This window comes from Lampris incognitus, chromosome 8, assembly GCF_029633865.1.
Source record: "Lampris incognitus isolate fLamInc1 chromosome 8, fLamInc1.hap2, whole genome shotgun sequence".
Lineage (NCBI taxonomy): Eukaryota > Metazoa > Chordata > Actinopteri > Lampriformes > Lampridae > Lampris > Lampris incognitus.
The window spans coordinates 29,414,321-29,435,631 of NC_079218.1; the positions used below are offsets into that span (position 1 = coordinate 29,414,321).

The following is a 21,311-nucleotide window of genomic DNA, read 5'->3' on the forward strand; positions in this document are numbered from 1 at the left end:
AAGAAAAAAAAACAATTAAGGATGTAAAATAGGGTTAAATATGTTCATTCTGTCTTTTGGGAGGGTGTGATACAACCAACATTCTGCCTTTGCTTTCTCATAACTGGAAATCTAAAACGCAGTCATTTTATAATAATCATTTTCAAAGGCAGTTGAAAAGAAAAAAGTGCATTTCATTTTCCACTATGGCTTTTTTGGAACTTTATCTAGTAAGACCTCAGTATAATGTTTATACAGTTGGATTTGTATGGGAAGCTTTTTACTTTGTGATATCTATTTTGATCTCCCACGTGGAACAAAGTGACATTACAACTCATGACGGATGGAGATAATAGACGGGGAAAGCCTAAAAGCAGTGTTATCTAGCTATTTTATACATATTTCTCATGGTACAATTAAACAACATTAAAAAGGGTATTTTTATTGTCAGTACTTTAAAATGCCTTGTATTGTAACATACTTACATACCATCTTGTTGTAACTACAATGGATTCAGCTTTTACTGAAAAGTGATCACTGTCGGTCATAAAAATGTCCAATTATCCCAAAATATTTCTATCTGAATATGCAAAATATGCCACCCCTGTCTTTGCGTTTGCGTGTCAGTATGTGTGTTTGTCTACTTCAAACTGTATTTATAATGAATGTGTGTGTGTGTGTCTGTGTGTGTGTACACGCGTGTGCATATATGCGTGTGTGTTTGCATGCGTGCATCCGTGTGCGTGTGTGTGTGTGTGTGTGTGTGTGTGTCTCCATTTATGACTGTGTGTGTGAATGTAAGTGTGTCTGTGTAATGCGAGGTAAGCTATAAAATGTAAATTAGGGTATAATTTGAAATTAACAATTCCATTTTGCTTATGTAGTGTTGTGTAATCTATTGTAGTCTCTTTGAGTAGCTTTTCTGCTATACTTTTCGTCCATGCGTCTATAATTTTGCTGAATACATTGTATGACTATGACCTCTGCTTCATGATGAAAAGAAAATTGGTAAAATGTATTCTCTTCCTCTTACCAATTCACGGCTCTTTTTGCTTGGCTTGTTTGTATATAACAAACTTAGAGCAACACTTGATTTGTTGATTGTTTAGGAATTCTGTAAGATCCTCTGAGAGATAACTGTAATACCATTGTAGTTGTATGTATATGTATATCACTTGAATTATTCACCTTTTAAACGAATTTCACTACACTTTTAGATTATTGCTCCTTTTACAACCGCTTCGAACCCCGTAAAGACAAAGATTCTTCATCAAACAGTGATTGGGGTTGTTTCTCTTCAAAGGAGTCGCTCTTTACCGCTGCATTTGTGATGATGGACATTTAGCCGAGGTTTGATCCCTTTCTTTTGTCCCTGTTATCATGTCATTTAATTGAAATGAGCTGCCTATTAAAACATTTTTGGAACGAGCGATGAGTCATGTCAGAAATCCAAGTCCCTCCAAAGTGTTTCGATTTCTAGTTTATTTCCACATCTGACACAGACTTGCCGGAGTTTGTCCCCTGACATAACCCATGTAAACATGGAGTGGTTTTTCCACTCCGTGCTAACCGCTGGTCGGCATGGTGGCCCAGTGGTTAGCACCGTCACCTCACACCAAGAAGGTCCTGGGTTCGAACCCCGGGGTTGTCCAACCTTGGGGGTCATCCCAGGTCGTCCTCTGTGTGGAGTTTGCATCTTCTCCCCGTGTCTGCGGTGGGTGTCCTCCGGGTGCTCCGGTTTCCCCCACCATCAGAAAGACATGCATGTTAGGGTTAATACTCCTGTCTGTGCCCCTGACCGAGGCATGGCAGGACGGACTGGCGTTGGTCCCCGGGTGCTGCACGGCGGCTGCCCACTGCTCCTCGCTACACAGCTAGGATGGGTTAAATGCAGTGGAAGAATTTCCCCCCACGGGGATTAATAAAGTAGTAAAAAAATAAAAAATAAACGAAAAAAAAGACATTTCCTGTTTGTTCAGAGGTTTACTGATTTTAAGAAATTTGTAAAACAGTGGCCTCAAACTATATATGATCAAGAACCACGTGTAAGCAGCGTTTGATACCAAACAACGCCAGCTGACTTGGCCAATTAGCACTTCTTCAACAAGGGAAAGTTCAACAAACCATTGAAATCAATGGCTAAAGCTGCTGAGATGGGGTTTTTTTCCACAATCTCGACTTAATTTTGACACCCCTTTGTGGTTTACATGAGAAGATGAGGCGATACAGTGATAAAATGAGATGTTGCTGTGTCATTATTCCAAAGGCTCGTCTGGTTCGGTTTTCCCACTACATCTGATTTACTTACATCACATAAACAGGATATGTATATGTCGCCACAATTAGAGATGTAACTAATTGTGGCTATATTTCAAATCCACTCCACATCTTTCACGCCTCTGTTCAAAATCAATGCACCAGATACCAGAGGGTGAATGTCGATTTTTGTGACAAGAGGCAATGCTAAATTATACGAAATGAAGTCGTTCTTCTGCGAAATTCGGCCGCTTTTGACCACAGCAATGCGCGGAGTCAACAAAAATCCCAAACTCTTCAAGACAGCTTTAAAAGCCATTTTTTTATAAGGCAGCTAAAACAAAGCTGTATCTATCGCTCATACAAGTGTGGGTTTTCTCATCTAGACAGCTACAAAAAGGAAGGTTTCCCCGCAGTTTAAATGAGGAGACTTCAGCTTTACAATCCTATTTTGCCTCACCTTCTCTACGACCTTCATCCCTCGATTCAACTCATAGGACCTCTTTTAACCCCTAGTTGCACAGGCCGATGCCCACCGCCCACTTTTCTCCTTGGAGTGCCACCTCTTCCAACGTTCTTCGCCCTCGTTTGCCTTGCTGATCCCTGCAGTCAGTGGTGGAAGAAGTATTCAGAGCTTTTACTTAAGTAAAAGTAGCAATACTACAGTGTAAAACGACTTTGCTACAAGTAAAAGTCCTGCATTCAAAAATCTTACTTAAGTAAAAGTACAAAAGTATTAGCATCAAAATATACTTAAAGTGGCAAAAGTAAAAGTACTCATTATGCAGAATGGCCCGTTTCAGAATCATATATATCATATAATTGGACTGTAATTATTGATACATTAATGTGTTCACACTTTAATGTTGCAGCTGGTAAAAAGTGGAGCTAATTTTAATTACTTTATATACTGCTGGGTAGCTTGGCCTATAAAAACACATCGTAATGTATTAGTTGATTTATAATTTGTATTAATCTAAATCTGCAAAGCAACTAGTAACCAAAGCTGTTGAATAAAAGTAGTGGCGTAAAAAATACATTTCCCTATGAAATGTAGTGGAGTGGAAGTATAAAATAACATAAAATGGATACTACTCAAGTAAAGTGCAAGTACCTCAAAATTGTAGCTAAGGGGGGCGTCCGGGTAGCATAGCGATCTATTCCATTGCCTACCAACACAGGGATCGCCGGTTTGAATCCCCGTGTTACCTCTGGCTTGGTTGGGCATCCCTACAGACACAATTAACCATGTCTGTGGGTGGTAAGCCGGGTGTGGGTATGTGTCCTGGCCGCTGCACTAGCGCCTCCTCTGGTCAGTCGGGGCGCCTGTTCAGGGGGGAGGTGGAACTGGGTGGAATAGTATGATCCTCCCACACGCTACGTACCCTTGGTGAAACTCCTCGCTGTCAAGTGAAAAGAAGCAGCTGGCGACTCCACATGTATCGGAGGAGGCCTGTAGCAGTCTGCAGCCCTCCCCGGCTCAGCAGAGGGGGTGGAGCAGCGATCGGGACAGCTCGAAAGAGTGTGGTAATTGGCCGGGTACAATTGGGGGGAAAAAGGGGGGGGTCCAAAAAAGAAAATGTACTTAAGTACAGGGCTGTCTTAACAGCATTATAAGCCCCCGGGCAAAGCAGTGCACTGGTGCCCCTACCTACACACCCACTCATATGTACAAGATATGTACACATACATGCATGTGTGGTTGCAGAGGTGACCGTGATACTAAATCAGAGGCAAATGCCAATGTCCACTTGTTATCATAAAAATTAACATTAATATTGTTCATTAGTAGTAGTAAAACACATGCTAAATATGCATTTTCCAATAACAAATATCTATAGTTTAGTATAGTAAAGTATTTATTTATTTATTGACAGCAAGTCACAACATACATAGATTAGTATGGGGCCCCTATGCTTGTGGGGCCCCCGGGCAACTGCCCAGCGTGCCCATGCATTAAGACTGCCCTGCTTAGGTACAATATTTGAGTAAACGCACTTATTACATTCCACCACTTCCTGCAGTAGGTTGAGCAACTGCCACCAAAACCAGTATTCCTTGCTGCGCTTAGCTTCTCCACTGTCCCCATCGTGCCTTCAAGCTGTTATTTTTCTGTTCTGCTGCAGCTGGCAAGCTTTAACTGGTCACTGACTCCTGTTACCCTGCCATTTTCTCCCCACCCTATACCCAAACTCTGTAAATCCAACCTTTTCTGATGTTTCCTTTGCTCCCACCCCACCACCACAGGCCTTGGGATAAACAAAACCTTGCTCGCCCTTGGATGAATCCAGGATCTTTATTAAATTCCTTGGTGCACGTCTTTATTGCAAATGTTCCTACGTTTCGAAGGCATTTGATCACAATCCCTATACGGCCTCCTTTTCCTCTTGCAATGGAATAGTTTAGACTAACTTTTCAATAAACACTTACAGCCTTATCGACAAAGCATTCTCCATTCTGGATCTCATGTATTGCAGAATTATTTATTTAGGTTGATGTACCTTTTGGATTTTTTTATATATAGCACAGAAAAGTTCATATCTGTTGCTATACAAGGAATGACTGCGATGCAGCATGTCCATTTCAATTTGTTTTGCTTCATATTCTTTGAAATTGTCATTGGATTTGAACAAGGACATGGTCAAAAAGACTTTTATAAAAAGTTATTCATGATGCCCCCTGCATTAAAGGCGTTTATTTTATTTTATTTTTTGCTCTCCAAAATGTATTTTGTGATTACAGCACCTTCTCAAAGCTTTTGCATTAAAGAAAAATCAACCCTCACTTATTTCCGCAACAACACACTATCAACAATTTTCACACTAACTTCACGTGTTGTATGATGTGGGTTGGTATTCACAATAATTTATCATCTGTGAAACTAGCTTTCCTGGCCACTATAACATCCTTCTTTTGTGGCATACAAAAGTAAACTCTTCCCCTTTTCATACACAGCAAACAGCAAACAACAGCCCTTTCAAGCCACCAAACATAAAAGAAAATTGCATTATATATATATATATATATATATATATATATATATATATATATATATATATATATATATATATATATATATACACTACCGTTCAAAAGTTTGGGATCACCCAAACAATTTTGTGTTTTCCATGAAAAGTCACACTTATTCACCACCATATGTTGTGAAATGAATAGAAAATAGAGTCAAGACATTGACAAGGTTAGAAATAATGATTTGTATTTGAAATAAGATTTTTTTTACATTAAACTTTGCTTTCGTCAAAGAATCCTCCATTTGCAGCAATTAGAGCATTGCAGACCTTTGGCATTCTAGCTGTTAATTTGTTGAGGTAATCTGGAGAAATTGCACCCCACGCTTCCAGAAGCAGCTCCCACAAGTTGGATTGGTTGGATGGGCACTTCTTGCGTACCATACGGTCAAGCTGCTCCCACAACAGCTCAATGGGGTTCAGATCTGGTGACTGCGCTGGCCACTCCATTACCGATAGAATACCAGCTGCCTGCTTCTGCTCTAAATAGTTCTTGCACAATTTGGAGGTGTGTTTAGGGTCATTGTCCTGTTGTAGGATGAAATTGGCTCCAATCAAGCGCTGTCCACTGGGTATGGCATGGCGTTGCAAAATGGAGTGATAGCCTTCCTTATTCAGAATCCCTTTTACCCTGTACAAATCTCCCACCTTACCAGCACCAAAGCAACCCCAGACCATCACATTACCTCCACCATGCTTAACAGATGGCGTCAGGCATTCTTCCAGCATCTTTTCATTTGTTCTGCGTCTCACAAACGTTCTTCTTTGTGATCCAAACACCTCAAACTTGGATTCATCCGTCCACAACACTTTTTTCCAGTCTTCCTCTGTCCAATGTCTGTGTTCTTTTGCCCATCTTAATCTTTTTCTTTTATTGGTCAGTCTCAGATATGGCTTTTTCTTTGCCACTCTGCCCTGAAGCCCAGAATCCCGCAGCCGCCTCTTCACTGTAGATGTTGACACTGGTGTTTTGCGGGTACTATTTAATGAAGATGCCAGTTGGGGACCTGTGAGGCGTCTGTTTCTCAAACTAGAGACTCTAATGTACTTATCTTCTTGCTCAGTTGTGCAACGCGGCCTCCCACTTCTTTTTCTACTCTGGTTAGAGCCTGTTTGTGCTGTCCTCTGAAGGGAGTAGTACACACCGGTGTAGGAAATCTTCAATTTCTTAGCAATTTCTCGCATGGAATAGCCTTCATTTCTAAGAACAAGAATAGACTGTCGAGTTTCAGATGAAAGTTCTCTTTTTCTGGCCATTTTGAGCGTTTAATTGACCCCACAAATGTGATGCTCCAGAAACTCAATCTGCTCAAAGGAAGGTCAGTTTTGTAGCTTCTGTAACGAGCTAAACTGTTTTCAGATGTGTGAACATGATTGCACAAGGGTTTTCTAATCATCAATTAGCCTTCTGAGCCAATGAGCAAACACATTGTACCATTAGAACACTGGAGTGATAGTTGCTTGAAATGGGCCTCTATACACCTATGTAGATATTGCACCAAAAACCAGACATTTGCAGCTAGAATAGTCATTTACCACATTAGCAATGTATAGAGTGTATTTCTTTAAAGTTAAGACTAGTTTAAAGTTATCTTCATTGAAAAGTACAGTGCTTTTCCTTCAAAAATATGGACATTTCAATGTGATCCCAAACTTTTGAACGGTAGTGTATATATATATATATATATATATATATATATATATATATATATATATATATATATATATATATATATATATATATATATATATGTATGTATCCCATCAAGTCCAGGTCCCATCTGACAGACCGGGCAGGCTCTGATCTCTACAATTCAGCAAGGCTTGACAGACTCGACAGCTTTCTCTTCCACCTGATCTCATATATTGATCCTCACCATCCCGGCCTGCCCACACCCAACCTGCAGAGCTGACAAAAAAAGCACGTATTCTCAAACATCAAGTTTCTTAAGCCTTTATTAAACTTTTATTCCCTCTCTCTCTCTCTCTCTCTCTCTCTCTCTCTCTCTCTCTCTCTCTCTCTCTCTCTCTCTCTCTCTCTCTCTCTCTCTCTCTCTCTCTCTCTCTCTCTCTCTCTCTCTCTCTCTCTCTGGCACATAATCTTTCCTTCATCTTTCTCAGAGTTTATCCGTCCTTTTTGACCTTCACACTCTGATTAACTCTGCTTACTTTCAGTTAATCGACCCTCCGTATACAGTTTTATTGAGCTGTCCAAGGTGCTGAAATGTTGCAGTCCGGTACAGCTATGATTTCAGGAGAGGGGCCACTAGTGACTAATGATTCGCATCAGAGCCGGCCCAAGGCTTTATGAGGCCCTAAGCAGAATTTGGTTTGCCCCCCCCCCCCGTTTCATCCTAAAACAGCATTAACATCTTAAATCATCATAGCTCTATGAATAGTGGCAATAGACATTTCTATCTTAAAGGCATAACTGTCGCTACTGGTATATTTTGTTAGCTAATGTTAGATTAAAGCACTAGCCATCTAGCTAGCTAACTATGCTAGCTGACGTTAGCTCACCATACCTTGGTTCGTTTGAGGCATCTATTTAACTAACGTTATTGTTAGTGAATGTTCATGATAACATGCCGTAATTGGTCGATTAAAGATACCTTTATCCAGCTGTTTTTTCCTCCTCTGCTTTCCTCCTCTTTCGCTTCTCTGCGCCAGACGGATAAACCATTTTAAGTGACATACTGTCGCGATGTACTTGCTTACACTTATAATGCACATGAACCTGACCCCAGCTCTGACATAGGCAGCGGAAATGATTAAACCAGTAGCATTAATGTGTCAGTCTGTTAATAACATGATATCAAAATATTTCGTTTTTGTTTTTTGGTGATTACTACTGTTTGACATTTCAAGTGCTCTTGGGGGCCCCCTGCTGGCACGGGGGCCCTAAGCGACCACTTAGTTCGCTTATGCCTTGGGCCAGCTCTGATTCACATAAAACGAATTAATTAGTCCTGCAAATCTTTAAAACAATCTGAACATAACATTATAAGGGTTTAATAGATTAAGACAAAAACTCTCATGAAACAATTGAGCAGTCCCACAAAGTTCTTGCATTTCTTTAAAGGGTCACTTTAGGTCGTGACCAGGAGACAACTGTCACCTAAAACAGTTGAGGCATTGAGGCATTTTGGGTTTGTTTTTTTGTTGTTTTTTTGGGGGGGGGGTGGAGGTGTTCAAAACAAGATTAGGTGAGACAGCGTTCAGCCTGTGTGCATCCATCAGTCAGAAAGGTCACCTCACGGATCCATGGATCAAAACAGATCCTGCATGCAGCATGAGGAAAATTGGTTTAAATGTAGTTGTAGTTGTTGTAGTTCTTCACATCACTGATTGATAACTGCTGATTACCTTAGAGAGCATTATTCACCAAATGAGCACTGTGTATTCAGGAATAACACATACAGCCTTGGTGTAATAACTCTGGATCAAGACTGCTAATCTGTAAGCCTGCTAAAGAAACAGTACCATTTTAGCAAGCAATTTCACCATCCTCTCATTGCTGTCATATGATTATGTTGATTTTTGTGAAAATGCGTTGGTCGTGAGCTTTAAATGGAAAGTCAAATAGAATAAGAGGGTACTTTAAAACGATAGCATGGTGTTTGCTCCGCCACCACACTGGCTCCTTTGTGCTAAACCCAGCTTTGACATCAACTAGGTCAAATAAGAGGGAGGGAGGGAATGAGGGCAGCAGCTGGACCCGAACGTCAATGTCCCCTTGTTGGTCTACTTCATCAATGTCAGTCGCTGGCAGTTTGATTCCCCATCTCTTATTTTACTCCTTCGTGCAGACACTCCTCTTATCTGTGTGTTTCTCAATATGCTGTTCCAAAGTGCTCCAGATCCATTAATTGCATCATGCTGACATCTACCATACGATGTCCTACTTCTAACACATACTATATGCAGACCATGAACAGCTGAACAACTGAAAGAATATGAAATGTTTAGCAAGGACACACTGTTGAACACTGTAGTGTGCACTGGTGCATTATATTACGTTGCAGTCATTAGTTGATTTGCATTGCACATGTTCATTTCTTACAAAAACAGACCAATAATCTCTGCAGGATCTTTAATCTGAATTATCAGGCACTAGGCTTTCATGTGTCAAAGAGTAATCCCAAACTACATACTGACTTCTGAATATAGTCTACCAGTACATGATGGTGCAGTGTGCATGCATGACCAGAGACTTGAGTTGCATTACTACCTAGACCTACCACACCTTTGACTTGAGAAGCAGCCGCAAGTATTAAAGCAAGTACAAGCGACTAAGATACAGCAAATACCACCAAATACCAAGAATGGGGCTCTTATTGGAGTCTGTGACCCATGCCCTGTCCTCAGTGCTGAACCCATGGCTCTATAAATAATGACTGGCAGCTGAAATGGGACTTTGTGACTTTAAGATGTGACTCGGGCAGATGGGGTCGATCTATTGTTGATCAGACAAAAGCGCAAGTCAGATTCATATAGGAGTGGCGGGGAAAAACGTCTCATATCCTCATATCACAGTCACAAAGCAACCAAGCAAAAACTTCAATAACCCCACACTTCTTCCTCGACATGGGTGAGTGCACAGAAATTTTAATCATTCTTATTCATGCATTATTAATGTTATCTGAATGCCAGTAACTTACTGAAGTACCTTTTAATGCATTCTTTCTGTCTTAAGATATCATGTTGGCTTCAGGCAATGTGGACATTATTGTATGCTTGTCGCAGATTAATCCTATGGTTTGATTAACTTGAAAGCATTTAAACATCCACTTGTGAAAGAGTTAAGCATTATTCATCTTCAGCTTTGCTCTTTTTCCAAAAGACGTGTTGAAGTTCAGACATACATTGACACTTTGGGCATATTTGAGTAGCGTAATTAATTACTTAATGCAAAATGATTTGGGATTATTTTCTTTGAAATAACTCACCATAAACTCCTCTGACCACGAATTTGGTAAGTGCTGGCTGCAATCAGAATGGCTCACAGAGACTGACTCTTGTTTATGGTGGGGCCATGCAAGGTCATTCATGTCAAAGAGGTCACTTACTCCCATATGGGTCACAGACATGAGACGATAATTTCTACAAACATCCAACCAAAAAAAAAACTATCTTGTTTTTTTTTTCTTACTTGTAAAAAAAAATGTTGACTTTCAATCCATTGTAAAACAGCTGTAGGCTTGGATCAGTTAGAGTTGGCACCGATATCTAAATGCATCTACCAATGTTTTTGGCAATGAATCCCTATACAGCTATATCGTGGACAATTTGTCATTGGAACCAATATTGCAGAGCACAGATCAAAAGTAGGTGTCGGCAGCCAATTTTGTTTTTAGAAACTCTTAACAATCTTCCAGGCGCAACTATTTAATATCAAGCAGCAAAATTTTTCAACTTGTGGCCTCTGTCCCTTCAATTTCTTACTACATGAGACACGTGTGTGTTACATTTTGTTTGTGTGTGGGAACCTCTGGAATCCCTGATGCATGACCACAAATGTTCCTCTCTTTAAAAAAAAAAGGGGGGGTGTTATCAGTAATACAGTACTAACGAGTGGGGTTGTTGTTGTGAAGATATTTAAATGATCCCTCTCAGTCATTGTGCCTCCACCCACTCTTGAACACTTGAACTCAACCCCCGCAGGCGTTGACACTCAGTGCCATGGTACCAGTCTCAGCCAGCTGTGGCTGTAGGCCGGCCTGAGGGACATTACCGGTGGTGTTGTGAGAATTGTAGTGACCCCCCCCCATCCCGTTCCCCACCACCCACCCACCCACCAACAACGGGGCTTACTACTGTGTGCATGTTTGTTTTTGCGTATGTGTGTGTGTGTGTGTGTGTGTGTGTGTGTGTGTGTGTGTGTGTGTGTGTGTGTGTGTGTGTGTGTGTGTGCGTGCGTGTTTGTGTGTGTGTGCGTGTGTGTGCGTGCGTGCGTGCATGTGTGCGTACGTGCCCGTGCTCATGTGTACCACTGTGGTCTTTGTTTGTTTGACATCGCTGCCCTTTGTTCCTCTCAGATCACGGCAAAGACAAAGGATATTGTGTCTCCGGCCACAAAAAGATCCTCTTTCTTTAGACCCCCCTAAAGCCCCTGTTTCACTTCCATCTCTCCTTTGCCTGGTGACGCCTGTGACCAGTGGTGAGAGAGGGCTGGACAAGAGACAGCAGGGGCTGAGTTGCGAGGTGCTGGCACAAGCAGAGGAGCCTTCACTTACGGATAAAACCAGTTCAGCGAGGGTCTTTTTTTTTTAAAGTTGCATTAAGTTGTAGAAAGTCCTTGAAATCATTGGTTGACACTGGAATCTCGCTTGTTGCGGCGCAAAGGATCAAAAGCAGCAAATGTTCCCGGTCAGGCAGCCTTGGCTTTGCAAAGCCCTAGGTGCTTTCCTCTCTCCCATTTCTGCCAATGCAATTATTAACAATCTGGATATCTGCTACATGCTTCTGCTGCACACTTTACACTGGAGGAAGTGCATGTGATTGTCATTGGTGACAGCTTTTATATGGACGCTTTACTGGAAATCACTGCTTCAACACTCGGTTGTCACTGCTGCTCTAATTTTTTTTCTGTTGCTTTCTTGCCTGCTGATGGAGGTTGGTGAATGCTGATGGATTTTGCAGAAAGAGCGAGGTCATTTCCATTGCTGCCCCAAAAGGGTGAATGAAAGGCATCCCCTCCGTGGCTTAGATGTGCTGTGTGGTTATATGTGCGGTGTGTGCCGCGTGTTTGCTGATATATTATGCCCCCTCAGGTTGTTATGATTGCTGTATCCGGTGCTTTGGGGCAGTGCCCTATCCATCCCTGGTCGCCACCTTACTGTGCTTTGCCGGCATGGCTTTATTTTGTGGCTGTGGGCACGAAGCACTGGCTCAGACCGAAGTCCTTGTCGAGACTTACTTCGCCCGCAACATTCAGGACTATGTGGTCATGGCCTCATTGTGAGTGGAACTTCACTGACATCCATAAATTGTGATTTGTGATGACTTAAGTGTGCCAGATTTGCTTTGCAGCAAATTCTGACTATTGTTTCACTGACTCTTCCTCGTGGCTTGTGTGTGTTCCAGTATTAAGTACTTCCAGTATGTGATCTATGGCCTGGCATCTTTCTTCTTTCTCTACGGCATCCTGCTGCTGGCCGAGGGTTTCTACGCCACCAGTGCTGTAAAGCAGACCTTCGGCGAGTTTAGGAGCACAAGATGCGGCCGCTGCCTGAGCCTGACGGTGAGAACAGGGAGAGAGGGTGCAGGACGGAGGAGCGAGGGAGGGAGGGCGATCGTCATGACGTCAGGTCATTGTTAAGTTGCTGAATGGAGGCCTGTTTAGCTTGTAAAATGATTCAAACGTTCTTAATTTCCATAAATCCTTCCCATTGTAATGAATTACGACTGATTAATTGTACCACCTTGGGTCATGCACCTGCTGGATGCCTGCAGTACATTCCTGTGACCTTTTGTATTGTACCATTTCCTTCCACAGTTTATTATAGTGACATACATCTTAGCTGTCATCTGGCTGGCAGTGTTTGCCTTCACTGCCATCCCAGTATTCTTCTTCTTCAACATGGCACAGACCTGCCACAACATCAACATCCTGGCAGAGACAACGCCTAGCATCAATCAGCATGGTTGGATCTGCATGGATGCCAGGCAGTATGGTGTGTCATTCTACTGGTTGGGCTGACCTCATGTCTGTCATTCTGTTGCGAATGATTTTGTGGCTTACATGCATATACATTAGGCCTTGGAGAAAGTGATATCAGTACTAGTTAATTGTTTTCCTAGCTTGAATGATATTCATTGTTGTTAACCGTACCTGATCTTTGTCTCAGAATTTGTTCACATGACAGGAAGGAACAACTTTAAGGCAACATTTTTTGATAAAGACTCACTGGAAAATCCACTGTGGGGGAATAAAAAAACATTTAAATTGCTTTCTTTGCTTCTGTCTTTGTTGCAGGTCTCCTACCTTGGAATGCAATGCCAGGAAAGGCATGTGGAATGACCTTGGCATCAATCTGCAAAACCAGCGAAGTGAGTTTCCATGTTGAATATTCTGCTATGCTTTCATCAGTGTTGCTTACGCTGATACTATTTCTTATTTGTTCTACTTCTATCCCCTCTAAAATCCAACAAGGATATGCTAGATGTGTAAATAAGAGATGATGAATAAAAAAGATCACACCCAATGGGTTCACGTAAGATGACAAATTAAAAAAGGGATCAGTGATTTTCTTTATCTGTGCTAACCTACAATGTGTCTGATATTTCCCCAGTTTCACGTCACCTATGATTTGTACATAGCTGCATTCGCTGGTGCTGGGATTGCTCTCTTAGCTTTGGTAAGTGATTACTTCAGCAATACATATACATATTGGTCAATTAAAACATCTAATTCTAGCATGTAAACTTCATTAACTAAACAACGTATCAACGTAAGACAAAACGGAGGCTCTGCTTCTGAGTTACCCTTTGTGGAAGTGATTTCAAATGACTGCAAATTGATTACATTTTCATGTTCTTTGCAAACTTACAAACATGAAAGTTTGAACTCTTTTGTGTTCTTTTGCCTTCCTCTGTCTCATCAATCTGCACCGCTCCAGTTTCTGTATGTGGTAGCCACCACCTATAACTATGCAGTCCTTCGGTTCCTGGGCAGGAAAGGGTTACGCTGTTAAGCGCAGTGCCCTTTTGCCCATCAACCCCTGGCCACTGGGTATGAGATGGACAGTCAACAAATGCCATGTTAAGTTCCATCCATCCAGTGTGAAACTGTGGCCCAAAACCTGGATTGCCTGTTAAGTATGTCCTTGGAAATGTCAAGTAACTGACAAATGCTCTTGTTCTGATCTTTTGGTATGAGCAACAGACACAGGGATGAATGATAACCCATTCACTGCAGCAAGTTCTGGCTTTCTCACCAAATTTTACTCTCAGATGACATTAGATGGTACCAACTGATGCAGATTGGTACCATCAGTACCAATCAGCATCAGCTGGTACTGATGCTGTTGTTTAATTGGGACGTGTGTCATTTCGAGAATAACTAGGAGATGACAGTGTCCCTCGTAAATCATAATCGGCGCTTATTGATGCATGTGTTGATTTTGAATATGATTTTGCCGCTGTCGCCTTATAGCGATCATTTTATGTATCAAGCTCACATGAACTAAGGCAAATAAAGCTGACTGTGCAAAGGATGATATCTAGGCTCTAGATTTTCCTGATTTCTTGGAAGTTAATCGAAAGCACTGACGTCTTTGATGGTGTATTTATGTTTCTGGTGTACCGTCACTTACAATGCATATAGTTTGCATTCACTCATAGTGCATTTTGTTTCTTTTAAATACCACTGAGTTGGGGGGAAAAGGTAGATATGTATTGATTGTCTCGGAAGTGCTTTGGTTATTGCTTACAATAAGCTGTTTTCATATGCTTCAAGTATTGACGCTCTCACATGTAACAATTCCCAGATTCTTGTTGTTTGAAGTGTGGTCCTGCTATTTAATGAGCTGGGTTGTATAGTGTATGCTCTTTTGAAATTAAGAGTTTGATTAAAGCTTTTGAATCTGAAGCATTAAAATTGTGATTTTTATTTCCATTTTAATGTACCATGTTGCAACATTGCCATCCACATTGTTTAAAATGTTTTATTCAAGCCCCATTATCAAGTGGCAAAACTTGCTTGTCATAAGAAATTATGTGTTCTCAAACCCAACTCAGAAATTAATTCTTACAATACAGCCAGGAATACGTGGAAACATTTGCTCAAAAGGAAAAGCAAGTCCTTTATGATCATTCAAAAGGAAAAACAACTAGCAGCTATCCTAGAAATAAAAAAATATATTTTGAATAGAGCAATTAAGGCAATTGTGACAAAATTTCCAATTCAGAGAACACAGTAATCACAGTGGCATGTGATGATTATTTTCCGATATCTTCTTTGCTCTGGTTAGCCTCGATCTCTAGAGTGTTTTTCCGAGGCAGCTTTCACAATGGATCACTGTGCCGTGCAGGAACATGGCTGTCAACATGTCTCCCAGTCCTCTACTGCATACACCACACTGCAATAGTAATTAATGTTCTCAACATTAGTAGGATGCCACAACATGAACAACTTCACAATTAAGAGATAGGTTCACAGACAGCTGTTTCTTGTCAAGTAAAATGAGAGAGGGGGTTAGTAAATATCAAGTAAATGAGACAGAACACACCTTCAAACACTCTGGGTGGCAGCAAATTGGAGGATCATTAATTGTGATCTTGACATTTCCATCGATTATTTTGTCACAGTATGAACAAACAGCTTGACCAACCCTGAAATAGAGAAAAAAAGTTCAAGTTTCACAGCAATAATGCACCAAAAGTGTCCGCAGAGATGCTCAAGTTTGAATCAGTTTAATTGTCACATTATTTTGGTCACATCGCATTGTTAAAGCAACATTCGGCTTGCAGGTATACATCTGAATTAAAAAGTGCTTGTCTTTTCTCAAAACTTCAGTGATTCAAACTCACCTAGTTGCAGAAAGACCTCGGTTAGTTTGGAGGTCCATAACAGATTTTTCAATCACGTCAGAACTACAAAGAAACACCAGTGTCAAATGCAAATCTTACCAGGAAAAATCAACATGACACATTGAGTGTGACGTTAATTGTCAAGAAAGCAAACTTACATAAATTCTGCGCCTTTGCCAGCAACTTGTTGGTTTTCTCCAGTTCCCTCTGAGCATGGTGCTTCTGCATCTTCCACCTGTTCAGCAGCAGCTTCTGCAATGGCTTCAGCTGCAGGTGCTGCCACATTTCTCATCTCTGATTGTTCAACTGCGCTTTCTGCTGGCTGACTCCCTACAGCCTCCACAACTGATGGCTCAGTTACAGCTTCACAAGCAACCTTGTCAGCGGGCTCGTTCACGTGATTGGCAGAAGTGTCGAGTGATGGTTCGGCATTTTGCTCTACAACAGCTTCATGTGCAGACTGAATCTCACCCTCAGTCACATTTCCAGCTCCTGTCTCTGAAACTGGTTCCATCTGAGTGGCAGACTCAGGTATGGGCTCCACAGATTCAACAGTGGTTTCAGATTGTTGAGGAGTAGATTCAGCTGTAGATTGTTCCAGTAGTTCAGTGACCGGTTCAACAACTGCCATGTCTTGAACTGCAGATTCCACTGTGGGGGCAGTGTCAGTTAGTCCATTGGTTTCAACTGGTGACTTTGCTGCATCTTCAGTCACAGGTTGAGGTATTTCCTCTGCAGGTTGGTCAGCAGCAGGCTCTTTACCTGGAGGAAGCAGGTCACCATTCTCCTCTACAGGTTGTATGATTGATTTCATTTCAATGTCCTGTGTGTCTGAATTATTAACTGGTTCTGGTTCGGTTGCAAGTGCCACTTCAGCGTCCTCTGTAGACTGGTCTTCCAGTTTGACCTCGAACTCGGCAGCAGCTTGAGGAGTTTGCTGACTAGGGCCAGTCGTCCCCTCGGTTGATGATTCTTCCACTGGGTCCTCCGCATTAGCATCCGGAGAGACCTTGACACAACCCTCATTGGGTTCTGTGTTTAGCTGGTCAGCGTGTGTGTTGTCACTTTCTTCCCTTTTTTCTGTAGAGGTGCCGACAACAGACTGTTCAGATGGCTCCACTAAAGGGATTTCCTCTGGATTTCCAGGTGATTCTCCAAAGCCACTTTGCATTACTACATCTGTAAGGGCCTGGAGGCTAAATCAGACAGAAGATTATTCATTTACAAATATAGGGTCAGTTAGAATTCTCACCAAACTATTGTGAATGCACATAGACATATGTTCTGTGAAAATGGTTTCACGGCATAATTTTTCCTGTCTGAAAAGCAAAACTCTGCAGCCACTTCCTCTTCATCACTGCCTCGTATGAATAACTTACCAGCTTACAAGAAGGAAATCTGTGGCAAATCAACCCCGAAGAAGCCTTAAAACTAAACTGGATTAGGGGAAAGTGTGAAGCACATCGTTGGGGCCGCCTACTGCTGAGAGTCACATTGTTCTCGTTCTCCTCCTGGGTAATTTTAATATCCAAATTGATGACACTGACTGTAAATCTGCCTTTCAATTCCTGGAACTGTTATGATGCTTCAACTTCACAAAACATATCAACTTCCCCACTCACAGCCATGGTCACATCCTGGTTGGTCTGCTCTACTGGTCTCAAAATAAATCAACTCTCCAGCCTCAACCTCAATATCTCTGACCACCTGACAATCATTGAACTGTTGTCAATCTCACTCCGCCCTTACCACTTGCCTCGTGAATTTCAACAGCTGTTCTTCACGATAGTGTACATTCACCCGCGAGCTAATGCATCGATTGCTGATGTAATACACAGGCTCAATTCAATCTGCCCGGATGCCCCCAAATTTATCCTTGGAGGTTTTAACCTCTGTATTTTAAACAAGACTCTGAGGACATACGAACAGTATGTGACTTATGCCACCACACAAAAGAACACTATGATAGACCTGTGTTATGGTTCAGTATGCGGTGCTTACAAGTCCTTGCCCATGCCTTCTTTTGGTGCATCGTACCATAACAGTGTGTATCTTATGCCCATGTACAAACCCGCCTTCAGGTGTCTTGAGTGTGGGGAGAAACAAGTAAAGACTCTGTCAGAGGACAGTGTCTCCTCTCTTCAGGCATGTGTTATGTCCCGTATTGTTTTTGTGTTTAATGTATGCAGGCCTGCATGTTGTATGGATGTGTCGCTCTGTCCTGGTGTGTTGTGGTTTTGTCTCCCCCTAGTGTCTCCACAATTCCCTTTCTTACAGAAGCTGCAGCTTGGATCCACTGTCTATCAACACACCTGCTCCGTATCACCAATTAGCCACGCCCTGCTCCTCCTCCTATATATAGTCCTAGCCTTTCCATTGTTCCCTCTCGTTCTCCTGGGTAGTGGCAGTATCAGGAGGCGAGCGGTTGGTTGGTTGGGTTTTGTCTTTGTCTTGTTTTTGATTAAGACTATGAGTTAGTTTACCTCTGATCAGCCTATGTTTGTTTGTTGGTTCGTTTTTCTTTGTTTCTTTTCTTGTTTAAGCTCATAGGGGACATTTGGGTAAGTTGGTAAGTTTAGACACCCTGGGGTCTACATTTACTTTACACTTAGTTTGTTTGTTATTCTTCATTAGTTTAGCGGTGGGCACCAACCCATGTATTTAGGGGCGCTTGACGCCTGTTAAGGGGGGAGGGGTTTTCTTTTCAGTTTATAGTTTATTTGGTGCCACTGATTAGCGCCCTATGTCCCCGTGTTGCTGTGTTTTTGTATTAAATATGTCTTAAGTTGTGGTTCTTTCTGCTCACGTTGTGGTTCATCCTGCTTAAGTTGTGGTTTTGTGAGGCTGCACCCATATTTGGTTTGTTCTGTTGTGGTAAATGTTGCGCCTTGGTCCTCTGGCCACTAGGGGGCGTAGCACATGTTTTGATTACACTGACTGGCAATGTTTTTATGACGCTTGTGATGATATTGATGAACTTTCTGACACTATCTCATCTTACATTACATTCAGTGTTGACTCAGTTATCCCAACTAAAAAGGTTGTTACTTACCCAAATAACAAACCTGGGATAACTAAAGAGCTCAAATCGGTTATTAATAAAAAGAAAATGACCTTTTACACCGACAATCCTCTCGAGAAAAAGGCTGTCTCCAGAGAAGTGAGAAATGAAATAGCTAAGGCCAAAAAAATAGAAACGCAATATAGCAGTGGTGACCTTAGAGCAGTCTGGCAAGGGATCAAATCAATTGTTAACCAATATGCAAGTGAAACCAGGCAACTTATCAGTGTTAATGGCGTGGAGGGTGCTGATCTGTCAAACACCTTTAATTCGTTTTTCTCTCGCTTTGAAAGGTCTGTTTTTACTCATAATGTTTCTAGGTTGAGGGAGTCCCTTATACCTCAGAATAATATTGTGATATCTCAAGAATGTGTCACAGCCTTATTTAAGAAAATTAACATAAGGAAGGCTGCTGGCCCTGATACCATCTGCGGGCGCACTCTGCACTACTGTGCTGACCAGCTCAATGAGGTCTTCACTAAACTCTTTGAGATGTATGCCGACTGTTGCCAGTTACCTTCAATCTGGAAAACTTCCACTATAATCCCTATTTCGAAATCAAAAAATTCCAGAGAACTAAATAAGTTCAGACCTGTTGCACTTACATCACTTGCAATGAAAAACTGAACATTTTAAAAGATGAGGTTGTCTCCCTAGTTGATGGCAAACTAGACCCCTTGCAGTTTGCTTATCAAGCTGGCAAGGGTGTAGAGGATGCAAAACTCTTTACCCTTGACAACGCATATGGAGAAATAAGCACCTGGAGAAACCCAGTTCTCATGTGAGACTTTTATTTGCTGACTTCTCTTCGGCTTTTAACAAGATGCAACCTCAGATTTTGCTCGAGCGGCTTGCTTATTTTAATTTACCTAATTTACCGTTAATGTTGCTTGTACATTTTTTAACAGACAGAACCCAGCAGGTTTTAGTTGATGGAGTTATGTCCTCTGTCCTGGTCTCAAACAGGAGCTCACCACAGGGTTGCGTTCTTTCCCCCCTGCTTTTTATTTTGTATACAGACAGCTGCAGGTCTTCTAAAGAGGGTAGGTACCTGGTGAAATTCTCTGATGATACCTCATTTTTGTCTCTTCTATGAGGCTCAGACTCAGATCACGATTGTGCCCTACCTGCCTTTGTTGATTGGTGCGATGATAACTTCCTTGGCCTTAATGTGTCAAAAACTAAGGAACTTATCACTGATTTTAGGAAGAACAGTGATAAACCCAAAGCTAGCAGTATACATGGTGAGCAGTGGCAGCTGGTACTAACAATTTTTTTTGAGGGGGGGTGCAATTTACCTTGGCACAGCACACCTGACAGCTGCTTTAATGTCCACACAGTCACAGAGTTATTAAGGACTATAGATTTTATCCTGGGTTCATACCCCGGATAAAATTTAAAGGCTACATTGTCCTTCTTTATAACTCTGAAGCTGCTGTGCCAAGGTAAATTGTGCCCCCTCAAAAATTGTTAGCACCAGCCGCCACTGATGGCAAGGATTTTCTAATTGTTGACACTTATAAATACTTGGGAACCGTGTTCGACTCCAAACTCTAGTTAGACGTGAACACAGATTAGATTGTCAAGCGTGGACAACAAAGAATTCACTTACTGCGGAAGCTTAACTCCTTTAATGTCTGTAACACCATCTCATGTATTTTCTACCAGTCATTTATTGAAAGTCTTTTCACTTCCTCTATTTGTTGGTTTAATGGGTTGACTGTGAAGGACAGGAATAGCCTAAACAGTATCGTTAGGGTCTGCTCCAAAATAATCGTTGTCCAGCAGAGAGACTTGTGCTCCCTCTGGGAGAAACATGTGGCCGAGAAAGCAAAGGACTTATTAGCCAATCTGACCACGTCCTGTCCAGTGAATTCACTGTAATGCCCTCAGGCCGGCGCTATAAAGCGCCCCCATAGGAAAACGAATCGCTATTCTCGGTCCTTCATTCCTTCTGCTATCTGGCTGTTAAATGCTGAGATTAGTCATTTTAAATAAATGCTTTATATTGTTTTGAACTGCAATACTTGGTTTATACCTGGTTTGTTTTTCGCATGGCTTGTGGGCCTGAATGTTCACTGTAGTGGTGGAATGTAACATGCAATGCATGTTAGAATGCTTCATTTATTGATGTATTTATCTATTTATTCTATTGTTTTAACTTATGTGAATTTTCATCCTGCGCCTGGTCCTCAAGTGAGTCTGCATGCAAAGCCACACGAGGGTGACAGCGTACATCTCTTGTCCATGTACTGATCTGTCTATTGTCTCTGACATACTGGTGATTGCCACTTGTCTGTGAGTTTGTGTGTGGTCTGGGTAGACTGTGGAATTGAATTGCCCTTCTGGGATAAATAAAGTTGTCTGAATCTGAATCACTATGGACACTGACATCCCTAACCCCATCCCAAAAGTCAAACACAAAATATTCTTCAAAAATCTCAAATTTATCT

General features: G+C 41.7%; 1 protein-coding gene across 2 annotated transcripts; it reads left to right on the forward strand.

Annotated features, from left to right (window-relative positions):
- Positions 1-9,708: 9,708 nt before the first annotated feature.
- On the forward strand, positions 9,709-14,850 carry plp1b (proteolipid protein 1b). Of its 2 annotated transcripts, none has more exons than XM_056285431.1 (7): positions 9,709-9,855; positions 12,038-12,224; positions 12,351-12,507; positions 12,763-12,940; positions 13,243-13,316; positions 13,559-13,624; positions 13,886-14,850. In XM_056285431.1, exons 1-7 carry the CDS (start codon positions 9,852-9,854, stop codon positions 13,958-13,960), a joined length of 741 nt encoding a protein of 246 aa, XP_056141406.1. In that variant the 5' UTR covers positions 9,709-9,851; the 3' UTR covers positions 13,961-14,850. The 2 variants fall into 2 exon arrangements, with proteins under 2 accessions (XP_056141406.1, XP_056141405.1); XM_056285430.1 differs by lacking the exon at positions 9,709-9,855 and adding an exon at positions 11,407-11,664.
- Positions 14,851-21,311: the final 6,461 nt, after the last annotated feature.

Bases quoted from the DNA above. Each gene is read 5' to 3' on its own strand.
- plp1b (XM_056285430.1), top strand. From the start codon at position 11,625: ATGTTCCCGGTCAGGCAGCCTTGGCTTTGCAAAGCCCTAG. The intron at 11,665-12,037 runs GTGCTTTCCTCT...ATGCCCCCTCAG, and splicing joins TTGGCTTTGCAAAGCCCTAG to GTTGTTATGATTGCTGTATC. The intron at 12,941-13,242 runs GTGTGTCATTCT...TCTTTGTTGCAG, and splicing joins CATGGATGCCAGGCAGTATG to GTCTCCTACCTTGGAATGCA.